At 36.9% G+C, this 22,810-nt stretch overlaps 1 protein-coding gene across 1 annotated transcript in view; it reads right to left on the bottom strand.

The window, feature by feature from the left end:
- The window catches only part of PTPRK (protein tyrosine phosphatase, receptor type, K), a gene marked incomplete at its 5' end in the record, with an annotated part of 36,426 nt that extends 15,418 nt beyond the window's left edge, over positions 1–21,008 (bottom strand). The window contains 10 exons of the mRNA XM_009578462.1: positions 401–498; positions 2,229–2,265; positions 4,672–4,689; positions 4,884–4,960; positions 5,955–6,042; positions 7,797–7,981; positions 9,139–9,150; positions 11,757–11,792; positions 13,917–14,077; positions 20,870–21,008. Coding sequence (XP_009576757.1) covers positions 401–498; positions 2,229–2,265; positions 4,672–4,689; positions 4,884–4,960; positions 5,955–6,042; positions 7,797–7,981; positions 9,139–9,150; positions 11,757–11,792; positions 13,917–14,077; positions 20,870–21,008 — 851 coding nt within the window. The remainder of the gene's footprint in view (positions 1–400; positions 499–2,228; positions 2,266–4,671; positions 4,690–4,883; positions 4,961–5,954; positions 6,043–7,796; positions 7,982–9,138; positions 9,151–11,756; positions 11,793–13,916; positions 14,078–20,869) is intronic.
- Positions 21,009–22,810: the final 1,802 nt, after the last annotated feature.

Genomic DNA, 22,810 nt, shown 5'->3' with positions numbered 1-22,810 from the left:
TAACCCCAGATATTACTCCCTGAGTGATGTGTTACTGCTAAACTGTAAGTAATTTGCTGATTTCTAGCCACTGATACAGAAGCACATTTGCTCACTAGTCCACTTACTCTGCTTATTTGAGTGACAATATACAGATCTATTTTGCTGAAATACGAATTTTGGATTCAGACAATTTTTCACTACTCATGAAGGCAACACAGCATCAGTCATCTTCAGAAGTTAGCTTTGGTTTCACACAATACTGTAACCGCAACAATGTCTAGACTCTCTCCCTTCCCCTCCTCTCAGGATGCAGGGTTGTCCTTCACAAGACTCTCCTACATTCTTCTGATAGTGTGTCTTGTCAGCAGGTTCTTCTTTAGGCTTGTAGCATTAAAAGAAAAACAAAACAAAAACTTACTCTGCCAACTTCCACTAAATTTGTGACCATCACAACGCAAGCTGATTGCTCCTGCCATATCATTCTCCAAAAGTCATACACAGTCTCATGAACTGGACCTGTAAGAAAAAATTCCAGGTAATACTCTGCAAAAAAATAACAGTCAAACCAAATGCTAAAAATAAAATCCAGTGCTTTTCAGGGCTGATACACATGAACACACTTGCTCAAAGATGAAAGCTTCGTGAAACCACATCATCATACCATCATGCCAGTTTCCAGACTATATTGTTATTTCTAACCAAAGCTGAATCTTCTCAGTTTAACTGAATTACCACATGAAAGAAATTAATAGCAGGTGTTGCACGTCGCGAAACGTCAGAAGTTGCTTGAAAACTACAAGGACGCAGCAATGTGTGACTACATCCACAGTTACACTTCTAGGTTTGTTTTACATTTGTTAAATATAATGTGTTGAGTGTGAGTTTCTTCAGATGTTCACCAAGGAGATGCCCACACCGGAGTGAAGTATCAGTCAGCAGGGCTGGTGGTACAGATCCTGTGCACTTACCATCTAGCTCCCAGCAAAGTGTGCAAGCACGAGTAGGCGCTGAGGCATAAACTTCCCACTGAAGGGTATTTAAACTAACTTAACTACTTTTCTGTGAAGCAAAGGAGAAGCACTTGTTCAATCTTTGCCTCCTGCTCTGCTGCAGAGACAACACACGTTCAGTTGAGCGACAGAGGCTTTTACCCTGTTAAAACCATTCACAAACAGCTCCCTGACCACAGTCCAGCAGTAGTATAAATATTACTGTATGTAACACACATCTGAAGACTCAGCCGTATTCCTTCATATGCTAGATTGAAGGCTGCATACTAAAGCAGTAATAAATTTTTGTGTCCTTCACACACTATTACGTACAATGATTTACATAGTAAAACAGAAATAAAATACAAATGTAGACTTAACTGCCATAGAGAGACCTGTTTAGACAGCATTTACACAAAAATAAAAAAAATGTGGCCAGAAATTTGAACATCCTGCTTTAAAACAAGCCTTTAATTTGTCTTTCCTGTGTACAGCTACAATCAACCAAGGGCACAAATAACAGGGTATTTCCAGGCAGCTATCTGATTATATTGACAGATCAAATAATGACACATCTAAATCTAATTATTTTTACTTTAATTCATAGCCTCTTATATTTCAGTGCAATCTTAGACTAATCTATTTGTTTTTCCTCATTGTGAGTAGTTTTATCAGAAATACAAAATGAATAATTTCTACAGAAATTCAATTTTTTCCTCTAACTCCCCTTTTTATTAGCAGGGTGTTATATGAGAAAGATTTCCCTCACTTCTTCCTACAAAGAGGCTTTGTCCTTCTCTGGCCTTACTTTACCCAGATTTTCTGAGATAGCATTTAATTTATCATTACTATCTTCACTGTCTCCATCCTGGACTAAATCCTAGACAGTAAAATAATACATTATAATATGGAAAGAAAAATGCCTTAAGGCAGGTTAAAACTGCTCTCTTCTCTGTCCACATGCCTCTTTTCTCTATTCATCTTCGTAATTGGAAATCATGGTAGTAGCTTCTGACTTTATCAGCTGAATTTATCACTGAAAGAGTTGCTCAATATCTAATTAACATGATAAATTAGTGCAATTTTTGCATTTATTCACATTCCACCTGAACATGCTATGTTAATTTACCATAACACAAGACGACAACTCACAATATTGGATATGCTTTATTTTCATCTCCTTCCATTTTACCAAAACACTGCTGAAACACTACAGAGAACACTTGTTCGGTTTGATTAATGCTGGCAGATTCTTACCTTGGGTTGCAATGTAGTGACTTGGCCTCTGATATCCCTAAAACAGCAATATAAGTTGGTTTGAGTACCATATTACTAACAGAGAGGGGAAAATAAAAGCATAAGGGTACTACAGAATTCTTATCTCTAGACAACATTTTCAGAACAAACCAATATTTAAGAGCAGCATGAAGCTCAAAACCTAAAAAAACGGTTAATACTGAAAAGGTTCGAATGACAACAGATAAAATGGAAATAAGAACATCTGACTTGAACAGACATCGTAGTGTATGTTTTTTTAAAGAGTATTCTAGATGGGTCCCTTAGACCTAAAAATTAGTCCTCTATTGACATTATCTCCCCAGCCAAATACATTGGGACGTTTATTTAAAATTTAGTAAAAATTGTCTTTGCCACCAGATTATCTCAATAGTTGATCTGTGTCCCCAACTCATCCAGTATGAAAAAATACACACCTTTTGTCTTCTTCCAAATAGAGGATTATTGTAAGGCACAAAGAGGTATGAACCCGAGCCATAGCTAACGGGGACAGAGCTGGACACTGTGGTGTGTGCACAGAATCAAGGTCCTACTGCAGTGGAATCTTCTGCAACATATTTTGCGCTACTGCACAAAGTGTGCACCAATTATACTGGTCGTGATATGCACAAGTATATACACATACATATATATAGTTTTTTTACACGACTAAGCCTTTCCAGTTAGCTGGGTCTATGCCAATGGTAGCGGTACTGTACAGCATTAATTGTCTGCATAAAAACTACAAGACAAAGAGATTCTGCTCTCAAGGAAATAATTCAGAATATATTTTGACCAGTCCCAGCAACAATAGCTACAAAGAGGAAGGAAACTTCAGTATTGCTAGAGAAGTCAATGCAGAATTTCACAATGTGCAAATGTTAAAGAAATAACTCCAATTATTTTCTAGGTTACAGTTTTATTAGGCCACTTGATTCAAGTATTGCATTACAGGGGAGCACAAGTCTTTGGATTTCTGGTATTCACAAGATGCTACTAAAGTGAAGGATTTCAATGTACCCAAGGAGTTTATATCCTTTTCCACAGACTACTTCATTATCCTGTCTCGAGTGAGAGCACCTTCGTCTGGGGCTTATGAAAAAAACTTCTGAGCATCTTACTCTTGGCTTTACAAAAGACCAAGATTGTATCAAATGACTAAAAAATTTCTCCTGGAGTCCTTAATATCAAGTCACAGCTTCAAATTATGAAAGTGGAACCTATGCTACACTGTTTTACACTCAATAATGCTTTTCAGAAGAAGGTAAAAGTGTCACTTTAAAATTGCAAAGTGCCAGTTTTAACTTGTAGCTTTCCTGACTGGTTATAATGAGGTTCAATTTACTCCTAAATAAGAGAAACAATGTCCTCAAGGAACTGGAATTATTACAAATCTGGGTGAGTTTTCTTGTATAAGGCCCGAGGCAAAATATCACAGACCTAACACTTCACAAAAATTGCTGTGTAAAAATATCAAAATAAAAAGTGATATACCTGGAGTTAAATCTTTATATCCTGGAAAGTCGAGAGGGTCTTAAATAATTTATCAACAGGAAAAATTAGTAAGGTGCAATTATAAAGAAAAGCAACCAAAGCCAGTATTTTAAGAACACTTGTACTAGCTACTCCAGTATCTTTCAAATTACTTTGGAATTACTTTGAATACAACTACTTGTTTATTTCTAAGGTGTTAATTGGACAAAAGTTATATTTTGTTAATCAAAACACCCGGCAGAATTTGTTCAAATTTCCTGTTTGTATCAGTTTTTTTTTTAAATTTCTAATTTAATTTGTATTTTAATCAAAGCATGGAATTTCAAACTTTAGAAGTCTTCTGCAGAAGCGAGGAAATTTCTACTATCTTAAAAAATTTTTATATATATATATGTTTGTGTATATCTTTGTAATACCTAAGTTAGCACCTTAAGACAAATGTCAGCTAATTGTTTGCCTAAATCATTGTTAAAAACATCCCCTCCATCCAAAGGCCATCATGTCTCCCTTTTTGCCAAACATACATTACGACTACTTCACAGGTACATTTTCAGACGACTACAGTACAGTATACTATACAGCTTCTCACATATAAATGGAAAGGGGAAAAGAAAAGCTAGTGGCCAAAACCATCATCATCATAAAAAAAAAAAAGTGAGCAGGAAATTCCCTTTAACAGATAGATTCACCTGAGTTATCTAACAATATCTAACAATATTCAGAACTATGTTAAAAGGCTAAATTATCTTTTCAAAACAGGTACAAAGAATATTCACACAAAAGGAAATTTTTTAAAGGAACAGATGAGACAAATTAAATGAGGCATGCATAGTTATCTAGTGATAAAAATAGAATAGGAAAGTAATTAATAACAATATCTATATTAAATATTTACAATAGGATGCCGTTATTCACATATAGTGGTACTTACATCCCTGTACAGCCAAATCTACAGCCCAAACCAAAGTCAGATGTGAAAGAAAGCACAACAATGTCAGTGAGTACTAGGACGTAGAACAAGTAAAGTGTACATTTTGTTCTTAATAAAAGAAAGCTTTCAATAAATTTGTAGTCATAACATGCAAGAGTTTCACATAGAGAAGCTGGCAAATTGAGAGGGAGAAAGCTGTGCAATCCACTCACATCTATGTAGTTGGCATTAATGTAATCTGAAGATGGATCATCTTCAACAGGTTGCAAAATCACCCTGGAGTGGTCATCTGTAAAAACCAAGCAGTTATGGTGCCTTTTTGAAGTGTGATTTTTAAGTAAGATATTATGGTAAGTCGTCTAGAAAACCAAAATCAGCTGGCATAAGCACCTCACAATTTACAACTCTTTAATAGTAAGTGTTTACACAAAATTACAAAGAACCATTTTTTCTGAGGTCTGCGATTACTTCAAAAACATTCACTAAACTTCATTAACCATAGCTGAAAGGTATCACACTGTTACACGTGGTTAAAAAGACACAAAGAAACCAGGTTACTTGCTCAAAGTCCCTTTCAAAATCAGCTCCACTGATGGTAATCTAGAAAACCAAAAATCCTGATTACTGTTTCCTTACTTCTGACCCCAGCCTGCTTAAGTTGATAGTGAGACATTAAAAAAGTACGTTAGCAATGTTTAGCAATGCACTTTGGATTTGATGAAGAAGTAACTCTACCCGTTCAGGGACTTCTCCGATAGCTTCATTCCTGCATGTTCGATCGCATTTGTAAAACAGTAACAAATTGCATTATCCCAGGGGATGAATCTAAACTATTGAAACTTTATGCCTAAAGACAAGAGACAGAACCCTTTGATTTTAGTCATGTCTTTTAATCATCAGTTTAACACAACTGCTATTCAGGTGTAACAGCTATAAATCACATAAAGCAGAAAAGTTTTGAAGCTGTCAGATTTACCTGAAATAAATTATAACTGTAGAAAACTGCCACAGAATTAACATCCACATGAGTGCTGGCTTGTCACTGTTATATGCTTACCACAGCTTGCACAACAGAGATGCAAATGCAAAATTCAGCCTGAGTTATAAAAGGAAGAAAGTTGAACTGTGACGAACAAAAAAGAATGCTGGAAAAGGCATAGTCCTCCTCCTCCGCTTGAGGTATTAAGCAGCTATGCCACCGGAGACTTGTAAAGGAAGAGAGAACATGGCACGAGTAACACACGACTACAGCTACCGCTCAAACCAAGCACACTGATACTCACATGCTATAATGTTTCCATAGCGGTTCTTTGTTCTGTTTTGATCCTTCTTAGCGACATCCCAAGAAGCTGACTGCCCCTCAAAGAAACTCTATAAATAAAAACGTTCCGAAAGAAAACATTCTGACCATTAATTTATCTCCAAAAACAACAGTTTAAAAGAACTGCCCTACCATAAAGTAAACTCAGCTTTGCTTGTCCGCTCTGGTCACCCAGACGGTACCACGCTATAGAAATATATCTAGAGAAGAAGGGAGGCTCTCTCCCTCTGACTGCTACGGGTCAATGGGTAAGTCACTGAGAGACTGCAGAGGGATTTCAAATCCTGGAATCGCTGGAAGGCTAAACTTGCTCAGACATCCTTGCTATTGAGGAACAACAGTAAGCTGCGAAAGCACAGGGAGGCTGACCACCCTTCTTACGAGACACCATAATATATAGCCTGTTTACTACAGCGTTACGTTGCTTTCCTGATGTTGCTTAGTAAAATGGCTTTTCTTCCTATAGAGCCATCAGGAAGCCTCCTCTGCCAATGTTTATTGTTCATGTTGGTTTTCCTCCTTTAGCCACTAGGGAAATTATTCTACATTTTTGAACTCTTAAGAGTCTGATCTCTCACTAGTGATAGAAACAGCTTTTATTCCTCCTTGGCTTTTTCTTCATTGCCTGTAGATATTTTACAGCTGTTGCAGGTCTATGCTATTCTTTCCTTCCAGATGTTCTCTTATCCTGACCTGGGTAAGTTACCTCCAGGAAGTACACAGTAGCCACGGAAAAAAAACTTTAATGGACACTCAGAAGCACAAGCCAGGGCAAAGATGTCATGTATGGTAACAGAAGTAGCAACAAGTAGGAAAACACCTGATGTGGCATCAGGGACCACCCTTCCCCCAGCAGTGGTTGACACTTGGGTTTAGCCCTGAAGTTAGGCAGAGCATAATGAAGCATATTAAGTAAAAGAGAGGAAAAGAGAATAATATTCTTTTAAAAACCAGACATTTATTTATTCCAGTTCTTATGTTACAGTAGAGACAGCTGCAGAAAGGAGAGAAGGTTGAAAACTGAGTCAGAAGAGATTACTTACTCAGGAAAAAACTCATTTTAAACCTACTGTATTGCATGCAACCTTGTCAGTACCTTTTCCATTTTACTGTGTGTCCTGCCTGATATTCTAATCCCAAAGAATCACAACAGATTCAGAGATCAGAAGCCAAATGAATCTGTACTCATCTTCTGCCCCCAGTGCTGGGAATTTTTTGCTTCCATTTTAACATTAAAGTTGTAAATAGACATGCTCAGCCAGGTCTAATTAGAACTTCAAGAAGTTACTACCCTCAGCACGTCTTTACTGCTTTTCAGCTGGAGTTTAGTCCCAGTATTGCCCCACTGAAATGCTATAATAAATCACGAGAGTGCTGCCGGTCAGTGCTTCTCACAAAACCAGCCAGGTTAAATCTTCACTTTAACCTAATCCAGGAGATCCGCACTGAAGATGGCTCGGAAAACTCACATAACTAGTAACAGCATTTCAACTAAGAAGCAGCGACAAAAGGGTGGCAACTTCTTACAATATGCCAAAAAGATTCAGCAGGGCATGTCTTCTTATGTCCTAGAGGATACAGACAGTGTTTTTTCCAGGCACTTTTAATGGCTCAAACCATTAGACTCCACTCACTGTTTCACTTTTGGGTTACATATATAGGAATCTTATGTCTGCTTTTCTTTATCTGTTTTTCACTTAAACCCATTACATTCAGTTGCATCCTTCTGCAATGCAATGCAAACAAAAGGCTGTCCCTTTCAAAGAGATTTTTCCTAGCAAAAACCCACCACTGAAGATCTCACCTCATATTCCTCTTTAAATCCATAGCTGTCAGAGGTCTTCATTAGGTTAATGTGCTGCAGCAGATCAGCCACCCTGATGGCAGGGTGCAGCTGCCCAGTCTGGTACGGGGATTCTGTGCCTTCGCAGAGGTAACGAGGGACATCCAGGAGCCGGCTGGACTCTGCTGTCGCACTGTGATTTTCATCTGTATTCATAAGAAATCAATGCATTAGGTACCTGCAGGGCAATAACACCTGCTGCTATACTTATCAATGTCTATTTTCAACCTCTTCCTTCAAAAACATGTCTAATTTCTGAGAACGCAAAGCACTTACTCTGCAGCACATAAATACTGTGAAGTACATAAAGGAATTTAACTGCAAACACATACAAAAGTTTGCAATCCTTCATCCCGCAATAAAGATGTCTGAAGGGCATTTTATTTGAAGCTACAAAACTTTATGACATTAATGTACTTGGAAACTCCAGGCTCTATCACCCAAAGTAACTTTTTTAATGGCTAATATGTATCAACAGCAATACTACACCTTAAACAATAAATTAGAATAACTCTGTAGTGGTATCAGTACATCATTTGTCTAAAGTCAACAAACAGTAAATTGAGATCCCAGTAAAAAAGAGAAGCAATTATGCTACCGCTTCAGAACACTACCTCCATTTGGGAAGATGAATCAGCACTTCGAAGTGGTCATTTTAACTCAGGTCTTTTAGGTAGAGAAACGAAAACTGTTGAGTGTGCTGATTTCAGCTGCAGTTTTTGCTCCATATAAACAAAGAAGTCTCCTCTAATGCCCTATGTTACACCAATTCTCTTATCAAAACCAAATGTCAAGGATGCATGAAGTGTTCACATTTAGTCAATCCCTTCTGTGAAATATTTTTTTTTAAATTAGCAATCAGCAGTTCAAATGAATTTAGAGAGGAAGAAAAATTCTAATTGAAACCTTTTTGGAAAGTAGCTATCGAAATGAGAAGTGGGTAGCCGACCCCTCCCTACACTTCTTTGAAATCAGTATACCATTTTCCTTGCAAAGGATCCAGATTAGGAAGTAAAACACTAGGAAAGTAATGAACACCCCAAGGGTTGGATTTTCTACAATTCCACCAAAATTCAAACCCCATTAATGTCTTCTGAAAATAAGATCTCCTAGTAAGAAACCCAATTCTTTGAACTGTGACAAAAGTTGCTGATTTCAGTACGTTTATGCCTCACTAAACTGCCTAATAATGTGAGTGACATGCAGCAGTCACTTTTTATTGTAGTGCTACCCATATTAAATCATACACATTTCAAACCACCTCAGGATTTGCAGTTCTCCCCATTCCTTGCAGTATACTTACCAGTAATAGGCACTTTAACCCATTGAAGCAGCAAAAAACAATGAGTGAACAGAACGTAAGAAATTTATTTCAGGACTATGTTAGAAAATGACTAAAGGAAAATGACATTAAAAAGTTGTTAAAGCTTTACAATAGGTAACAATGAAAGCCGTTTTAAAAATATAAGGGCCACATTATTATGCCATCAATGTAATGATAGGGACTTGAGAAAAGCAAAATTGTCATACTACCTTAGTGCTAATGTACACAGAATGGAGAGTAGCATTAATAACCTATACATGAAGAAAAAGAAACCTGGTACAGCTACAAGGTAATAAGAGCTTTATATAAAATAACATGTTCCATAATTTAGAGCCCATAAGATTTTGCTCATCTCTAAATAGAACAGAGGAAAACTGTTTTGTGATGCTGGGCCAAGCAAGGGCTACATGGAGATGGAGTAGGCCAAATGATCTAGTTCCAAAAGAACAAGCTTATGGGTACCCAACCCCTTCTACATAGTGTGCCCAAAAGCTTGTCTACTTCTCTCCGCTATTTCAGTCCACGCAATGAAAAATATTACCTCTTCCAACTAGCATTGCTTTGCTTATACCAGGAAAGTATCATGCCCAAAACACCATTACCAGTAGATGGAAATGCAGACAGGAACTATTAAACTGTTCTTCAATTAATCCCTTGTCCTCGCTGTTCACAGCTGCCCGTGTCTCTGTTTGCCACAATGTAGTGGCAACACAACGACCTTTGGAATATGCTTATAACCTAAATGAGCTATTAGGAACAGCTTGACAAGTACCACCAGATAGTATCTATGTAGCTTGTAAGTGCCTGAAATAAAGCTAAAAGATACAAGAAGATCTTAGAAGAATTTCAGGAAAAGACTCATTTTCTATGACTGTAAGTCCACTGATCCAATTTTAGGAAATATTCAGAATTACTGAGTCTACACCTTTGCTCTTTCAGGCAACAGTGCTATTTCACCACCCCTCATAAACTTCTCAAACCACCTGGTTAGGTTTCCTTGGGCCCAAAGTGGAAGGCTCCAGCATCTAATTGCTCCGATGGTTATAAACTTTCTAAGACACTACTGTAGTCAAGAGAATGGCATTTGCAACATTATCAAAAGGAAATGGGCAGAATATGACTTGATAAAACTCCCACACGGTGAGCATACACCAGCTTGACAAAGACCAAAGACTACTCAGAAATAGTGATTTGCTGTCAGTCTCAGAGGACACTTCACACGAATATCTGCAAAGGCTCCTCCTGGGTATACTCTCTATCAGTATTTTTACCCACAACTTGCATAATGGGATAGAAAATACCCTGATAGTATGGGCAGAGGGCACTAGCAGTAAGGTAACGCAAGCACTTCACAAGTACAGGATCAGATTTCAAAGTTATCTTGATTATTTGGGAGACAATGCAAAAATCAGCAAAGTGAATTAAACAGTGAATGCAACATACTGTGTGTAGGAAAGGGAAGTCAAATATATAACTATAAAATGGATTAATGGACTGGTTAATGATAACTGGGATTTTAGCAGGTAACTCAATACAAGTCAGCAACACGAGTGCAATAAAAAGGACAAAATGCAGTTCAGGTAACAGGAACACTACAGGTAGGGCTTGGGGGTACCTATTCCACTCAGCTCAGCACTGGAACATGCCACTGCAAAAGTAAAATTCTCTTCACTACAGATTTTTAAAACACAATAAACAATCAGTTGCCAGAAACAGTCTATACTATAGGTGTAATGTCCCATCTCAAAACGGACGAGGGATTAAATTGTCTCCAGGTCCCTTTAAGCTTTACCTCTAGAAATCTAATTTTCAACATCAGTTTATATTCCTGTCTACTTCCTGATATTTGTCTTTTATCCTAAAATAACCTCAGCAACTGACTGAAACTCAATACTGCACATTGTGTTTATCAAACCAAGAACTTGAGTACAAATTACACTTTTATCTCTGTATTTTTTTAAAAAACGCTAAAATGTGCATTGTGTTAGATGCGACATAGAAATAAGCAGCCTGGCCACTCCCAACATCTGTTCTTCTTTTTAAAGTAAGTACAAAGTTGAAAAACTTACTAGTTAAGGTCAATTGAAAACGTAATTAATATACGTATACAAGAATATTTGTATAGAACCTACAAAGTTGTTGTTTTCTCTCTGATATTTCAGAAGTTTTCCCTTTTCTATTTTTCTTTTCGTTCTTGTTACTTACTTAGAAAATCAAGCTTTGGGTACCAAATATTACTAATACGGATCTGAATTTTATTTTTACATATCTCTTAAGAGACTTCAAGTTTCACATGTCAGTTTATTGGAACTCAGTTTGAATGCTCTGGGTAGAAAAGTTATAGTATTTTCCATTTACCTGTTTCCTCATTTACTCTTCAGTTGGCACTGACTAGGAATAACTTCTTAATGAGAACATAAAATAATTTTTATTCTAAAAGCAGTTTCAGTTTAATTCTGAATTGATAAACTGAGTGTAGAGTTATTTTCTGACAACAGCATAGCCATCTTTTACATAAAACAAGCTGTTCCAATGTTCAACCATGCAAGGAGACAAAACTCATGCAGGAATGGATAATGAAGGACTAGAGTCCTCACCTAACACAGCTGTCGGCACAAGTGGATCATTGGGCACTGTAGGAAAACAAAGCTCATGAAGAAATACATTACCCTCAATTTGTGTATTTTTAAGAATAAAAACAATATACTTCAGAGTATAACCAAGCGATAACTAAACCCCATTAATTTTGTTACAACAGAAAATCAGAATGAATACACAGTTCCAGAAAGCATCCTGAATAAAAGAGGTATGAAAGGCAGTGATTTTGGACTTCAGAAATGTAATGATAAAGGCAAAGAGATTCTTACTGAAATGAAATAAAGAAGACATTACATGCAATTTAGTTTTTGAAAGGGCTTCTTTTCACTATTGTTTTTTTGCTTCACAATAAAGGTTCACTTTCATAGAACCAACTCCTTTCCTTTTAAACCCATCCTCTCATGTAATACTTGAATAGCTCATTTCAAAATAAAATGGTATTTCTTTAAAGTCTTCCAGGTAATTAAAAAAATTATATACATATTTATAGTTAATAGCTTTTTTTATGTGCAATGCCAAAGACATTGTTCTTAATGACTATAGGAAAATCACAGATACACAGATGCAGATGTTTGAATAAAATTCATAGAATTTTATCATTTGTTATCACACTAGAACCATGCAGAGACAAATGCGCTGTTTTGGACAGAAATGGCGGAATCCAGAATTTGGTTTTGTTCCAATCTGGAACAAAAACTTAAAATAACAACAGCTCTGGGACAAAATTTAGCTCCAGTTCTCAAGCAATCTGCCTAAAAGTTTGCCACACAGCAGAAAAGCCTGGAAGCTTGGATGGTTCTTTGCCTCAGCACAGACGATGGTCAGGAGAACTGAATCCTCCAACACCCAAAAAATCACATACCTAGGACGCTGGAAAACAGTGATGCCAAACTTCTTTGCCAACCAACCACGACAGCTGTGGTGGCTGGGGCTTATGGGCTCTTTGCATCACGTCAGTCCGTCTGGAAGGTTGCCCAAGTGCCTGGCAGCCCTGGCTCACTAATAGCCATGGAGGTTCCTGATGGATTTTTTGCCTGGGATCCACCATAACTTAGTCCAAATCGAACTGTCTTTGCCAACCTGCCTCCACAAATTTCAATGCCAATAAGACATCAAACTTTGGAGAATTTTCAAACAGCTCCAGCCAAAACTGTGTAGAAAAGCTCACAGGCTAATACTAAACTCCCATTTATAATTGGTTATGAGACACTTAAAATATTAGCACTCTGCAGTTTGGTAAGGTTCAATAAACTGAGCAATAAACCCTCCTCCAAAATCCATTTCCCTTACAACTTAAGAGCCTTAAGGGATGTATTTTGCTCAAGCATGGTAAGCAGTATGGGAGGCCGGAGAAGGGAGATGGAGTGCCATTCCCAAAAGATGGCAATTCAGAAGCAGCTCATGCTGCTCAGATCTGTTTAAAGCCAGGCCACAAGTCCACGTGGCCATGAGAAGGTCAGGTTCCTGCTAGCTCCATGGCAGAATTGTGTCCCTTCGGTAACTTACACACTAGCTTTGAGGTATTCAGAATTTGCCAGCGGAGTATCTTGCTTTTGTGCAAGGCATAGTGCAGATGCTAGGAGGCAGGCGTGCTGGACAGTGGTAGCTATAACCCAGACACTTAACAGTCAGAAACCCAAATGCCAAACTTTGTCAAAACCAGAGAGTTGGCAAGTCTACAAAAAAGGAATACAAATATAGAGCAAATTTGCAGATACATTAACAAGCTTGTTCCTAAACTTCACAAACAGCAAGGAAAATTGTCAATGTCTCCTTCTGTTGTAACATCCTTACTGCCAAAAGAAAGAAATTAATTTGGACCTCATATTATTATTCATTACAGACACGGTGTTACGCAGTAATATTTAACATGTTGGTATAAAATATCCTCATGAGGGAAAACTCAATTTCAGATTTTAATGGAGATATTCTAGAAGTGTAGTATTTTCCTTAGAACAAGTATATACTGAAAGTACATGTAAATATTTAAATAACTGGCCACATACCAATAAGGATACGAACATCCCTGCTCAACCTTTGGGTTTACCAGTGTTCCTAGAAAACCTGGAGCTTAAAACAATTTTCCTTAAAAAGTAGAATTGTTTTCCGTGTTTCTATATTCAACTACACTCCAGAGTATCTATAACTGTTGTACTTACATCTGGGGCTGAAGTTATGAGAGTCCATAAATGTGATTGAAAGGGGATCCTCTGCATGCAGGGTGCTTTGGTCAGCGTAACTCCTATCCATCGCATTCACCATGTGTGTCATCTCCTGGCGGGTGGTCCCCATGGCATCCTTGCGCTTCTTCGCAAGTTTGCTGCCCAGCCAAAAAAAAAAACCCAAACCACCTTAATATTTGATGAACATTGATGTCTACAGTAATCATTATCTATAATCCTGAGTGACTGAAAAGTTTGGCTGATTTTCCTGTGTATAACTTTTCCAGCGTGAAATTGATAAAACTATGCACCCTGCTATGAAAGAGTCGCGACCGTGTGTTTTCTGTACGCACACAAATGCTGTAATGGAAGTGCTAACTTCTGTACCCTGGTAATATTTTTTTTCCTGCAGAGTAATTACACTAATATAAACAAATTAGAGAATATAATTACATTTCAACTGAAATGATAAATAAGAAGCATCTGTGCATGCAGTTTTACCAACCATCTCCATTTAAATCTGTGTTTTGATTTTACAAATGGATAATTCATTCCCCTTGCTTGCCTTGTTAGGAAGAAATCATTTAACCTTCTAAATTACTTTGTTAGTCAAAAAACCTATGAAATAACAAAAGAAACATAATTATTCGATATGGATTCATATTACCTTTTATGTTAAAAGTTGTTCTTCCCATTCAGTACACAAGATACAACATGATACCACACTTTGTTCCTGACACTGAACTTTGGTTCTTTAAAAAACAAACAAAAGCCCCCTCACCACTCTACCCTTTCATGCAGTTTGGGAACATCTAAAATTTTGACATTAACAGTCTTACACTCTGAATGTATCACAGTTAAACAGCAACCTAATCTGTACAACTAAACCCCCCAAATTAACAGCCAATGCCCTAAGAGTGCACACTTCAGAAATATCTCTCTATTCTTTCCTTTTGGTGAAGAACTGGAAGTGATTTTCACTGTCTCCAGAAGTCAGATGGAAACAGACAATATATTTTAATTACCACTTAAAGCCTACTACTCTTAAACCATGTATCTCAAGTAGTAGGAAGTATACAGAGCAGCATAAAGTGCACCTTGGTTCTGCAGGAACCTGTGACATACATTAGACTGTTCTGAAATCTCCCTGTTTTCATCTGAAGCTATGATGCAACATAACAGATAGCCAACCTGCTTATTTGGATAAATCTGACACCACGTGGAAGAGACAGAATCATCACTGAAAATACTGGGTTCTTGAAAATGTATGTTTAAAAAACAGCTTAGCTTCACAAGCTTTTTCTGCATAAAATATCATCAAATATCCTGTTAACTGTTTAGAGAGTGTTTATCTTACATTTCTCTAAAAGGGCTGCTTGCTCTTCCTCTATTCTCTGATAACTTTTAATATTCTGTGCTGCACTCTAACAGTAGACAAAAAGAATATTAGTGTAAATTATCCATCAATTTACTTGTTAAGTCCTGGGAACATCCACCAGAAAGGACCTACACCAATCTCTAGGGCAGGGAGCACTTCACGTTTTTGCATATTTAAGAAAATGTTAGAGGATTGTTTCCAAGTTAATAGTCTTGGTTCACAATAAGGGGCCACAAAGTAGGACACAGATGGACAAAGCACTCCTGAGAATAACAAAGATTCTTTCACCGATTAGACTAATCTTCTTATTTTGTCACCCCCCCCACCCCGCCTTCTTTTCCCCATTTACAGATAGACTAGTTGGAAAATTGCTACTCAGTAACCCCCTTGCTACGAAAATCCCAAAGGTGGTCTCTAAACCTATCATTTTTTCATCAAACCCTTGGTGTACATGAGGGCTCTGTGTGTATCAGTTGTTCAATGAAAACTAAAAAAACAGTGACAGTTGGATGTCCCCCCTAAAATGCTTTATTTTATACATTTACTCCACACATTCCTATTTACTTAAGAAAAGTTGTTTAAATGATACTCTGGTTGAACAAATGAAGACCATCAGAACTTCCAGAAGCGAAACTGCTTGAGATTTATAACTGGTTCCCAATACTATCAAAGCTTACAAAAACTGGCATTTCTAGTTCAGACTGGCTTTTTAAGTTTCAAAGCTTTTTGGATATTCTCTATACACTGAAGATCGTCTTTTTCTAACACCACCTCAGAAATGGAACAAAAAGACTATTACATCTCATCTCACAATTATATTAAGACCTTCTTTGAAGCATCACTTTGTAACAAAACTTGCTAGCTACGCTAAATAAATCAACAGCTATTAAGGCTTTCAAGTTATTAGCTTATTACAGTAGTTACTTTCTAATTCTTATGCTCTGCTTCAGCTCCTAAAAAGGCCCATTGTGTTGCAGAACTGCAACCCAAAGCTGCTGGGAAATGGGAGAACAGCTTTATTGTTCAACAGCTCCTGGCTCCCTCGCGGTTTGACTTCTTTTTCCTTTCCCTTTTTCCTTCCATCGCTAGGCTAAAGGCACATGCAATCTATGCTTCAGGAGAGTTAAGCAAATCATTAGGTTAAAGTAGTTGAGGCTGACAGAAAGTGTAAAAGATTCTCATTATCTGCTAAAGGATCCAGTTGGGTGAGCCTGCGCAGGTGGGTGTTTCAGTGGGAGCTGGAGGGGAGAAGTGCTCCATCATAGGATGAAACTGTGCGGTTAATTATCTCGAGCTGAAGCAATTGTTATTTAACAAGGAAATTATAATTTGTCACAATAAACCAGAGAATGGCAGTTAGCTAAGCCAGCTTAGCTTTTTTTTTTTAATTTTAAGTTTGTTTAAAGAAGTCAACTAATCTGCTTAAAAACGTGGAAGAGCATCATTATCAGACACCACCAGTTCATCAAAGCGCTTGAGTGCATTCTTAGATCCCCTCTGAAGTCAAGGGCTTTATGCATTTATTTAAAATTAAGAATGTGTGTAACCGCTTTGCTTAATTACAGCCAAAACTGCTGCAGTCCTCACAAAAACTCATTTCGTCAACACGTATAAAAAAAAAGTCAATTCTGCTTCAATGAAGCAGAACTTTAGCAAACCAATGTCATAAAATAAGTTCCATACTTTAATATTTAAATATTTTTCTAAAAAAAAAAAAAAAAAAAAAGGATGGTACCACAGAGGCAGACGTGTTGCTCTGCCGTTGGTAGGGCAGAGACCTATTATAAAGGTCTGGCATCTGCCTATGATATGCATAGGAAAAGTGGTGCACAGGACCACTCCTGAACTGACATGCTAAGAAAGAACAATTTGTGATTTACAAGCGCAGTTCTCTAGCTAGGAAATGGGAAAAGAGTTTTTTTCCTTAGTGTGATGTGTCGCTGTGAATCATAATGCAAATTAAATTATGATTACAATAAACCAAAATGATAGTTATGGGAAAAACTGTAGCAAAAAGCAAAAGTCTCAATATACAGTTAGAAATACAATATCCCTTTAAAAAAAATAACAGGGTAAGAATAACAGGAACAATAATACAAGCAATTTTTCAAGCCTGAGAATAAAGAAAGGTAACTATCAATAGAACTTTAGGAAAACTATAGAGTCTGTTTTTCTTTTTTAAAAAGGGATACTGCATCTTTAAAACATGTAAAATAGTAAGTCACCCGTATTCTACTTACAGATAGTAGGAGTAAGAATAGTAGCTCCTCCTGGCAAGCAAATCACAGACAGTGGAAAAAGAGAAGCAATGGTGAATGAAAAGCGTGACTCTGTCACATTCAATAAAGCAGAGAAATGTGCGTTTAAAAAAAAAAATTGAAAAATTCATGTTTCTTTGGTTAGCATTTCAACTTGCTCATGCACAAACTAGCCTTACTTTGCCATGCAATTAAAAAAAAAAACACTAGCATATAAAAATGATTTGTTTTTTAGAAAGATCACTTGAGAAAATTACATGCTGAGATTTCATTTATTGCCAAAAAATTTAAAAATTAATGGATTGTGTATTTTCAACATGCAGTTCAGCATAATATAATGATTACCACCTAGATGTCATGACAAATGAACAGCTGTGTACAAATCTTGTGCACTAAATATGCTTTTTACTTTTCAGTTACAAAAACTAAAGATTGCATTAATAAATACATTTAATCAGAAAACAAATTTCATGTTATTCATTTTAACATCTTTAGTGGTACACAGGTGTATACATATACGTTTGTATGCGTACTATATGTAGCTATATGAGTACGCACATTTTAAAGAACACACGTTTACAACAGATATGTGTGTACTAACATATATACCACACATTTCCTGAATGCAAACATATGTTTTCTATTTTAAAATCTTACAATTGGAAATGCTGATGTAGTCATGCTAAGCATTAAAAATATGGAAGGTAAACAAATGGAAGGAAATGAAGGACATTTGGAAATAGTCAACAATGACTTAGAAAATAAAAATGGCATTGCTTGTTAAAGATGCAGTATCCCTTTTCTTAGCTGGTTTGATTACTCCAGTAAAACTCTGTAAGAGCTGTTAAGAGCTTCATTCGGGAAAACTTCAAATCAATTTGTACAAAATGATCAGGCAAAGCCTAAAACATCTCAAGCTTGTGAACAAAACTGCTTAGTACTCTGTTTTTCAATAAAACGTAATGCTGCATTTAATCAGATTGAGATAGCGATGGCTGTGCATACAACTTAATAAACCAATGAAAATGCAGAAACCATTTTTTAATTGACTTTTCTGTGTAATAAGCTGTGGTCAATTCAGGTACCAAAAGGGATACTACATAATGGATCACTGAATATGTACACTACAGAAGATGATTCAAACGGATCGGTTTTCAGTCCCACCACAACTAAGTGAAGCGTGTTTATGTACATGTGAATGTGTCAGGGTTTTTACAGCTGTTCCTGGCTTCATTATATGAATTGCCCTGATTCACTAGATGGACTCAATTAACTCAGGTATACAAAGGTTTTCTATGCTTTTTGTAAGAGACCTTGACTAAAGCTGGTATTAAAAAAAACCTGCCCACTTTCCCTAAGGGGGTGGGGGGGTGGACACCTACAACATACGTGATAGACAACCAATTAAACTATCATGATGAAAAATTGCCAAACATTAAAGATTCATTAAACAGGTTAATTTCTCACCTATTTTGAATACAAAATAGTACAGGAGTTTAGAAATGTTATGTGCTTTAGAATGATGATCAAGTATCATTCCTAAGAGGGTACTGCCTTCACAGGTTCAGAGGAGGGAAGGGGGAGAAAGGGGAAATTTTAAAATATCATTTCACGGACATAATTAACTTACTTTCATCAAACAATTCAACAGTGGAAGTATGAGTCTAAAAGGACTCTGAATGCAAGAGGTAAAAAGGATAGGAAAAATGAACACATTGAATTTTAAGCTTTTTCTTTTTGTTACCTGCAAAACTAGTCAATCCCATCTGGACGTGACTGACATTATATAGTGGTAGACAGTCTCTCTTTCACACACACACACACGTGTACACACAGAGTCTTCTATTAAATATAAGGGGACCACTGCGACACGCACTGAGAAGGTGATACTCTCCAGCACATACCTTGCAATAAAGCTATAAAATAGAGATTTCTTCCTGAAAGCGGAAAAACAACTTTTTTTTGTTTGTTTTTCAGAAGTTGTGTAAATAAAGAAAACTGGCTGACTGTATGTCTTTTTTGCATATGATGAGTTGCACCTTTTGCATATGTGTTAATTCTCAACCACAGAGGTAAACAACAGAGAAAAGTAAAAGCACTTTTGGGAAAAATCACATATGTAGCTAACTAACACAGAACACTATAAGCATACCTAATGTTTCTAATGCAGACGTTTCTTCTCCAAGTTATATATCTCCAGGGATAATTGTAAAGAGGCAATAAATTAAAAAAATCTAATGCAAACCAAGTAATTATAACATATAGAATGATCTTAGGTACAATTTTAATTTTTTTTCTTAATCTTTCAAAATAATAGCAAGCTGTATTTCAGAGGAACATTCACAACATTTACAAATATACTTTTCATTAAGACTTCTGCAAAAGGCAAGGGAATGCAATGCACACACCACTGGAAGACAAAGGTCTCGTTCTACCCAAGAGAAATCAGCTTGTGCCCTGTGAAGGTACCTGCCAGGGAGGGGGTGCACAGAAAGAGAGGAATTGGTTTTGATGCTGTAACTATGAATTTGTAGAGCCGTATTATGAACTTTTATGCCACGTTAAAAGAGTTGCAACCACTCGGAAGTTGAGACTTTTAAAAACTGACCAAGCAATAATAGGGTAGCACAATTTACTATAGGTAGGACCATTTGGATGCGGAGCTAGCGTTGTACAATGCCAGAAGATGGCGATATTGCTTACTGTCTAAGAAAGCACTAACAAAATTAAAATTACAAATTAATACACTTTTAAACAACTTCATGCACTAAGGACTCAATAGATAATTTTACAGTGATGTGGTATGACTTTTAAGAAAAAACTCCAGGTTTACAAGAGCATAAATAGAGGTATAAAGTTACATTATTTTGCAAGTTGGATAACATACAGATACAAATAACTCATTAGAGCTGCATATAGAAAATCAAATTCATTAGGTGATTACAACACGAAAAGTGCAGTAAGTTATTCTTTTTTTTGCTTTAAAAAAAAAAGGGCTCCATAAATTTCAATTCCACTCATTTTAATATTCTGTACATTACTCTAACTGCAACTTAAAACTATTTGGAAATAAGTAAGTATGAGAAAGTGTATAGCTATTGGATCCCAAATATAAAGTAATCCGCTCTTTAAATTCATCGTAAGAATCACAGCAACAACAGCAGGAAACATAAAACTCATCCAAAAGCTGATGTGAGCTACTGGTTCTGAAACTTTTTTTTTTAAATGACCTGTAAAAAATACCCATTTAGTGATTGTTGTTTGAAATGGAGGAAAAAAAAAAAAAGAGGGATCAGCACAGATCATTTTCTTACCTTTTTTTGACGATCAATACGACAACAAGGAGAAGCAGGATGAATACCAGAATTCCAGCACTTATTCCTGCTATTTTCACCACTCGATCTGTTTGTTTAGCCGGATCTGGAATCACTTCAGGTTCTTCTGTTGCTGCTGCTAAATGAATCAAAAAAGAAGTTGCTTAAACATGTAAGCACTAGAGACATGAAAATCATCATTGGTGATAATTTCCAAATATGTGTGTGTGTTAACACAGTAGCCAAAGTATAGATACACGTATCATGTGTTTATACACCCAAACATATGTATATAGATACACTTAGATCCACTATAAGTTTCAATCTATATGCCATACACATTTGCAAAACCAAGTATATGTGTGTATACAGGAACATACATACATGTAATTTCATGCGTACAGAAGAGTGCATATGTATCTGGATTTTCAAAAAAGTTACTGCATTACAAAGCAGAACTATGTTTTTAAAGAGACAATCTATCAACTAAATCATCATTACTTCCTTTGCTGCTATTTTTTTGGATATTAAGTATGGAATATTAGATTACAAAACTCTCTTTTCCAAGCTGCAACTGGCACCCTAAACACTAGTTCTTCCCCCAATTTCAGTCCACCTTTGTATTATCAATTCACCTTACAGCATCTGGCCCGAGAGCTGCATTCTACTGGGAATTTTGATTCTCTAAATAAGGCCATCCACAAAGCCAAGCCTAAAGTCAGCAGTAGTTTTATTTCTGTTTATAGGCCCTGACAAAAAAAATCACTGTTCTACACAGAGATGAAACCACTCCGTAACACAGCTGAGTGGGCTGAGGCCACAGGTTACAGCAGAGAGGAAACCAGAATATATATGAAAGCGCACAGCCATTCAGTCTGCACTCTTTGCATCACAGCCTGGCGTACAAAGGATCAGGAACATGGGGTTTTTCAGCCTGGCAAAAATATCAAAAAATATAAATAGGTTTCAGCCAGGGGTAAAATCCCATGAGGTGTCTACTTGTAAAATAAGAAATGGCTCTTCAGTTCTCTAGTTCTTAGTTTCTAAGTCTGTGGCTTAGCACTTTGCCTTTCCCCTGCTCACAGGCATGGATGGGTACATGTGCTTGCTTTCCCTCTCTCTGACCCTTCTTCTCTCACTCTCCACCCGGCATGCAGCTGATGCCACTTAACCTCTCCCCCCTCACAGCAGCTGCCCGTGGAGTAGTTACAAGCTGTTGGTATCATCATGCCTATGTCATTACTCAGAAAATGTCCTTTACTCTGAAATGAGGATGCTTCTCAACAGACCACCAAAACAAGCAGAATGAAAAACGAGGTGAAGCCACACCAGAGAAAGACTACCGCTCCCCTGAAAATCTGCTCCATAGGCCTTTCAGAAAGCCAGTGTAGTCAGTACCAGGGATAATTGGTATCTAATACTGTCTGGTTTTAACCATGTTACTCGGACTGTTTCTGTATTATCTTTTGAAGGAAGGATCATGCTGTTGTTTAAAATCACTCTTTATTACCTGTTTCTGTAACCTCCATCTCAGCAGTATCTGAACCACTTACTAACAACTTACCCTCAGAACAACCTTCTGAGTTAAGAACGTGCTCTCTTCCAGACACCCATATGAGAAGCTAGGCAGACAGTGAGAGATCTGGCAGTGCTTTAATCATAAAACTTAATCATCATCATAAGACTTCATCATCATAATCATCTCTCTCCCCTACAGCTTGAACTCTGAGAATCTGCTGAGAAATACTAAATGCTTCCTCCTTCGTGTAAATACATGCCTGCACGCACACTTGCATACATTACCTGCGTGGACTCAATACTATATATTTTGTTTGTATTATGTGTGTTGTTGAGGTGTCTAGGGGTAAGAGTCAGGATCAGGTTAGTGGTGTGTTTATATGTAGCTGCATACACACAACACATACTCACACACAAGCTACA

The sequence above is a fragment of the Fulmarus glacialis genome, unplaced genomic scaffold, assembly GCF_000690835.1.
Source record: "Fulmarus glacialis isolate BGI_N327 unplaced genomic scaffold, ASM69083v1 scaffold28655, whole genome shotgun sequence".
NCBI lineage: Eukaryota > Metazoa > Chordata > Aves > Procellariiformes > Procellariidae > Fulmarus > Fulmarus glacialis.
The sequence above is the reverse complement of the archived record's forward strand: the minus strand, read 5'-3'. Positions and strand labels throughout refer to the sequence as shown.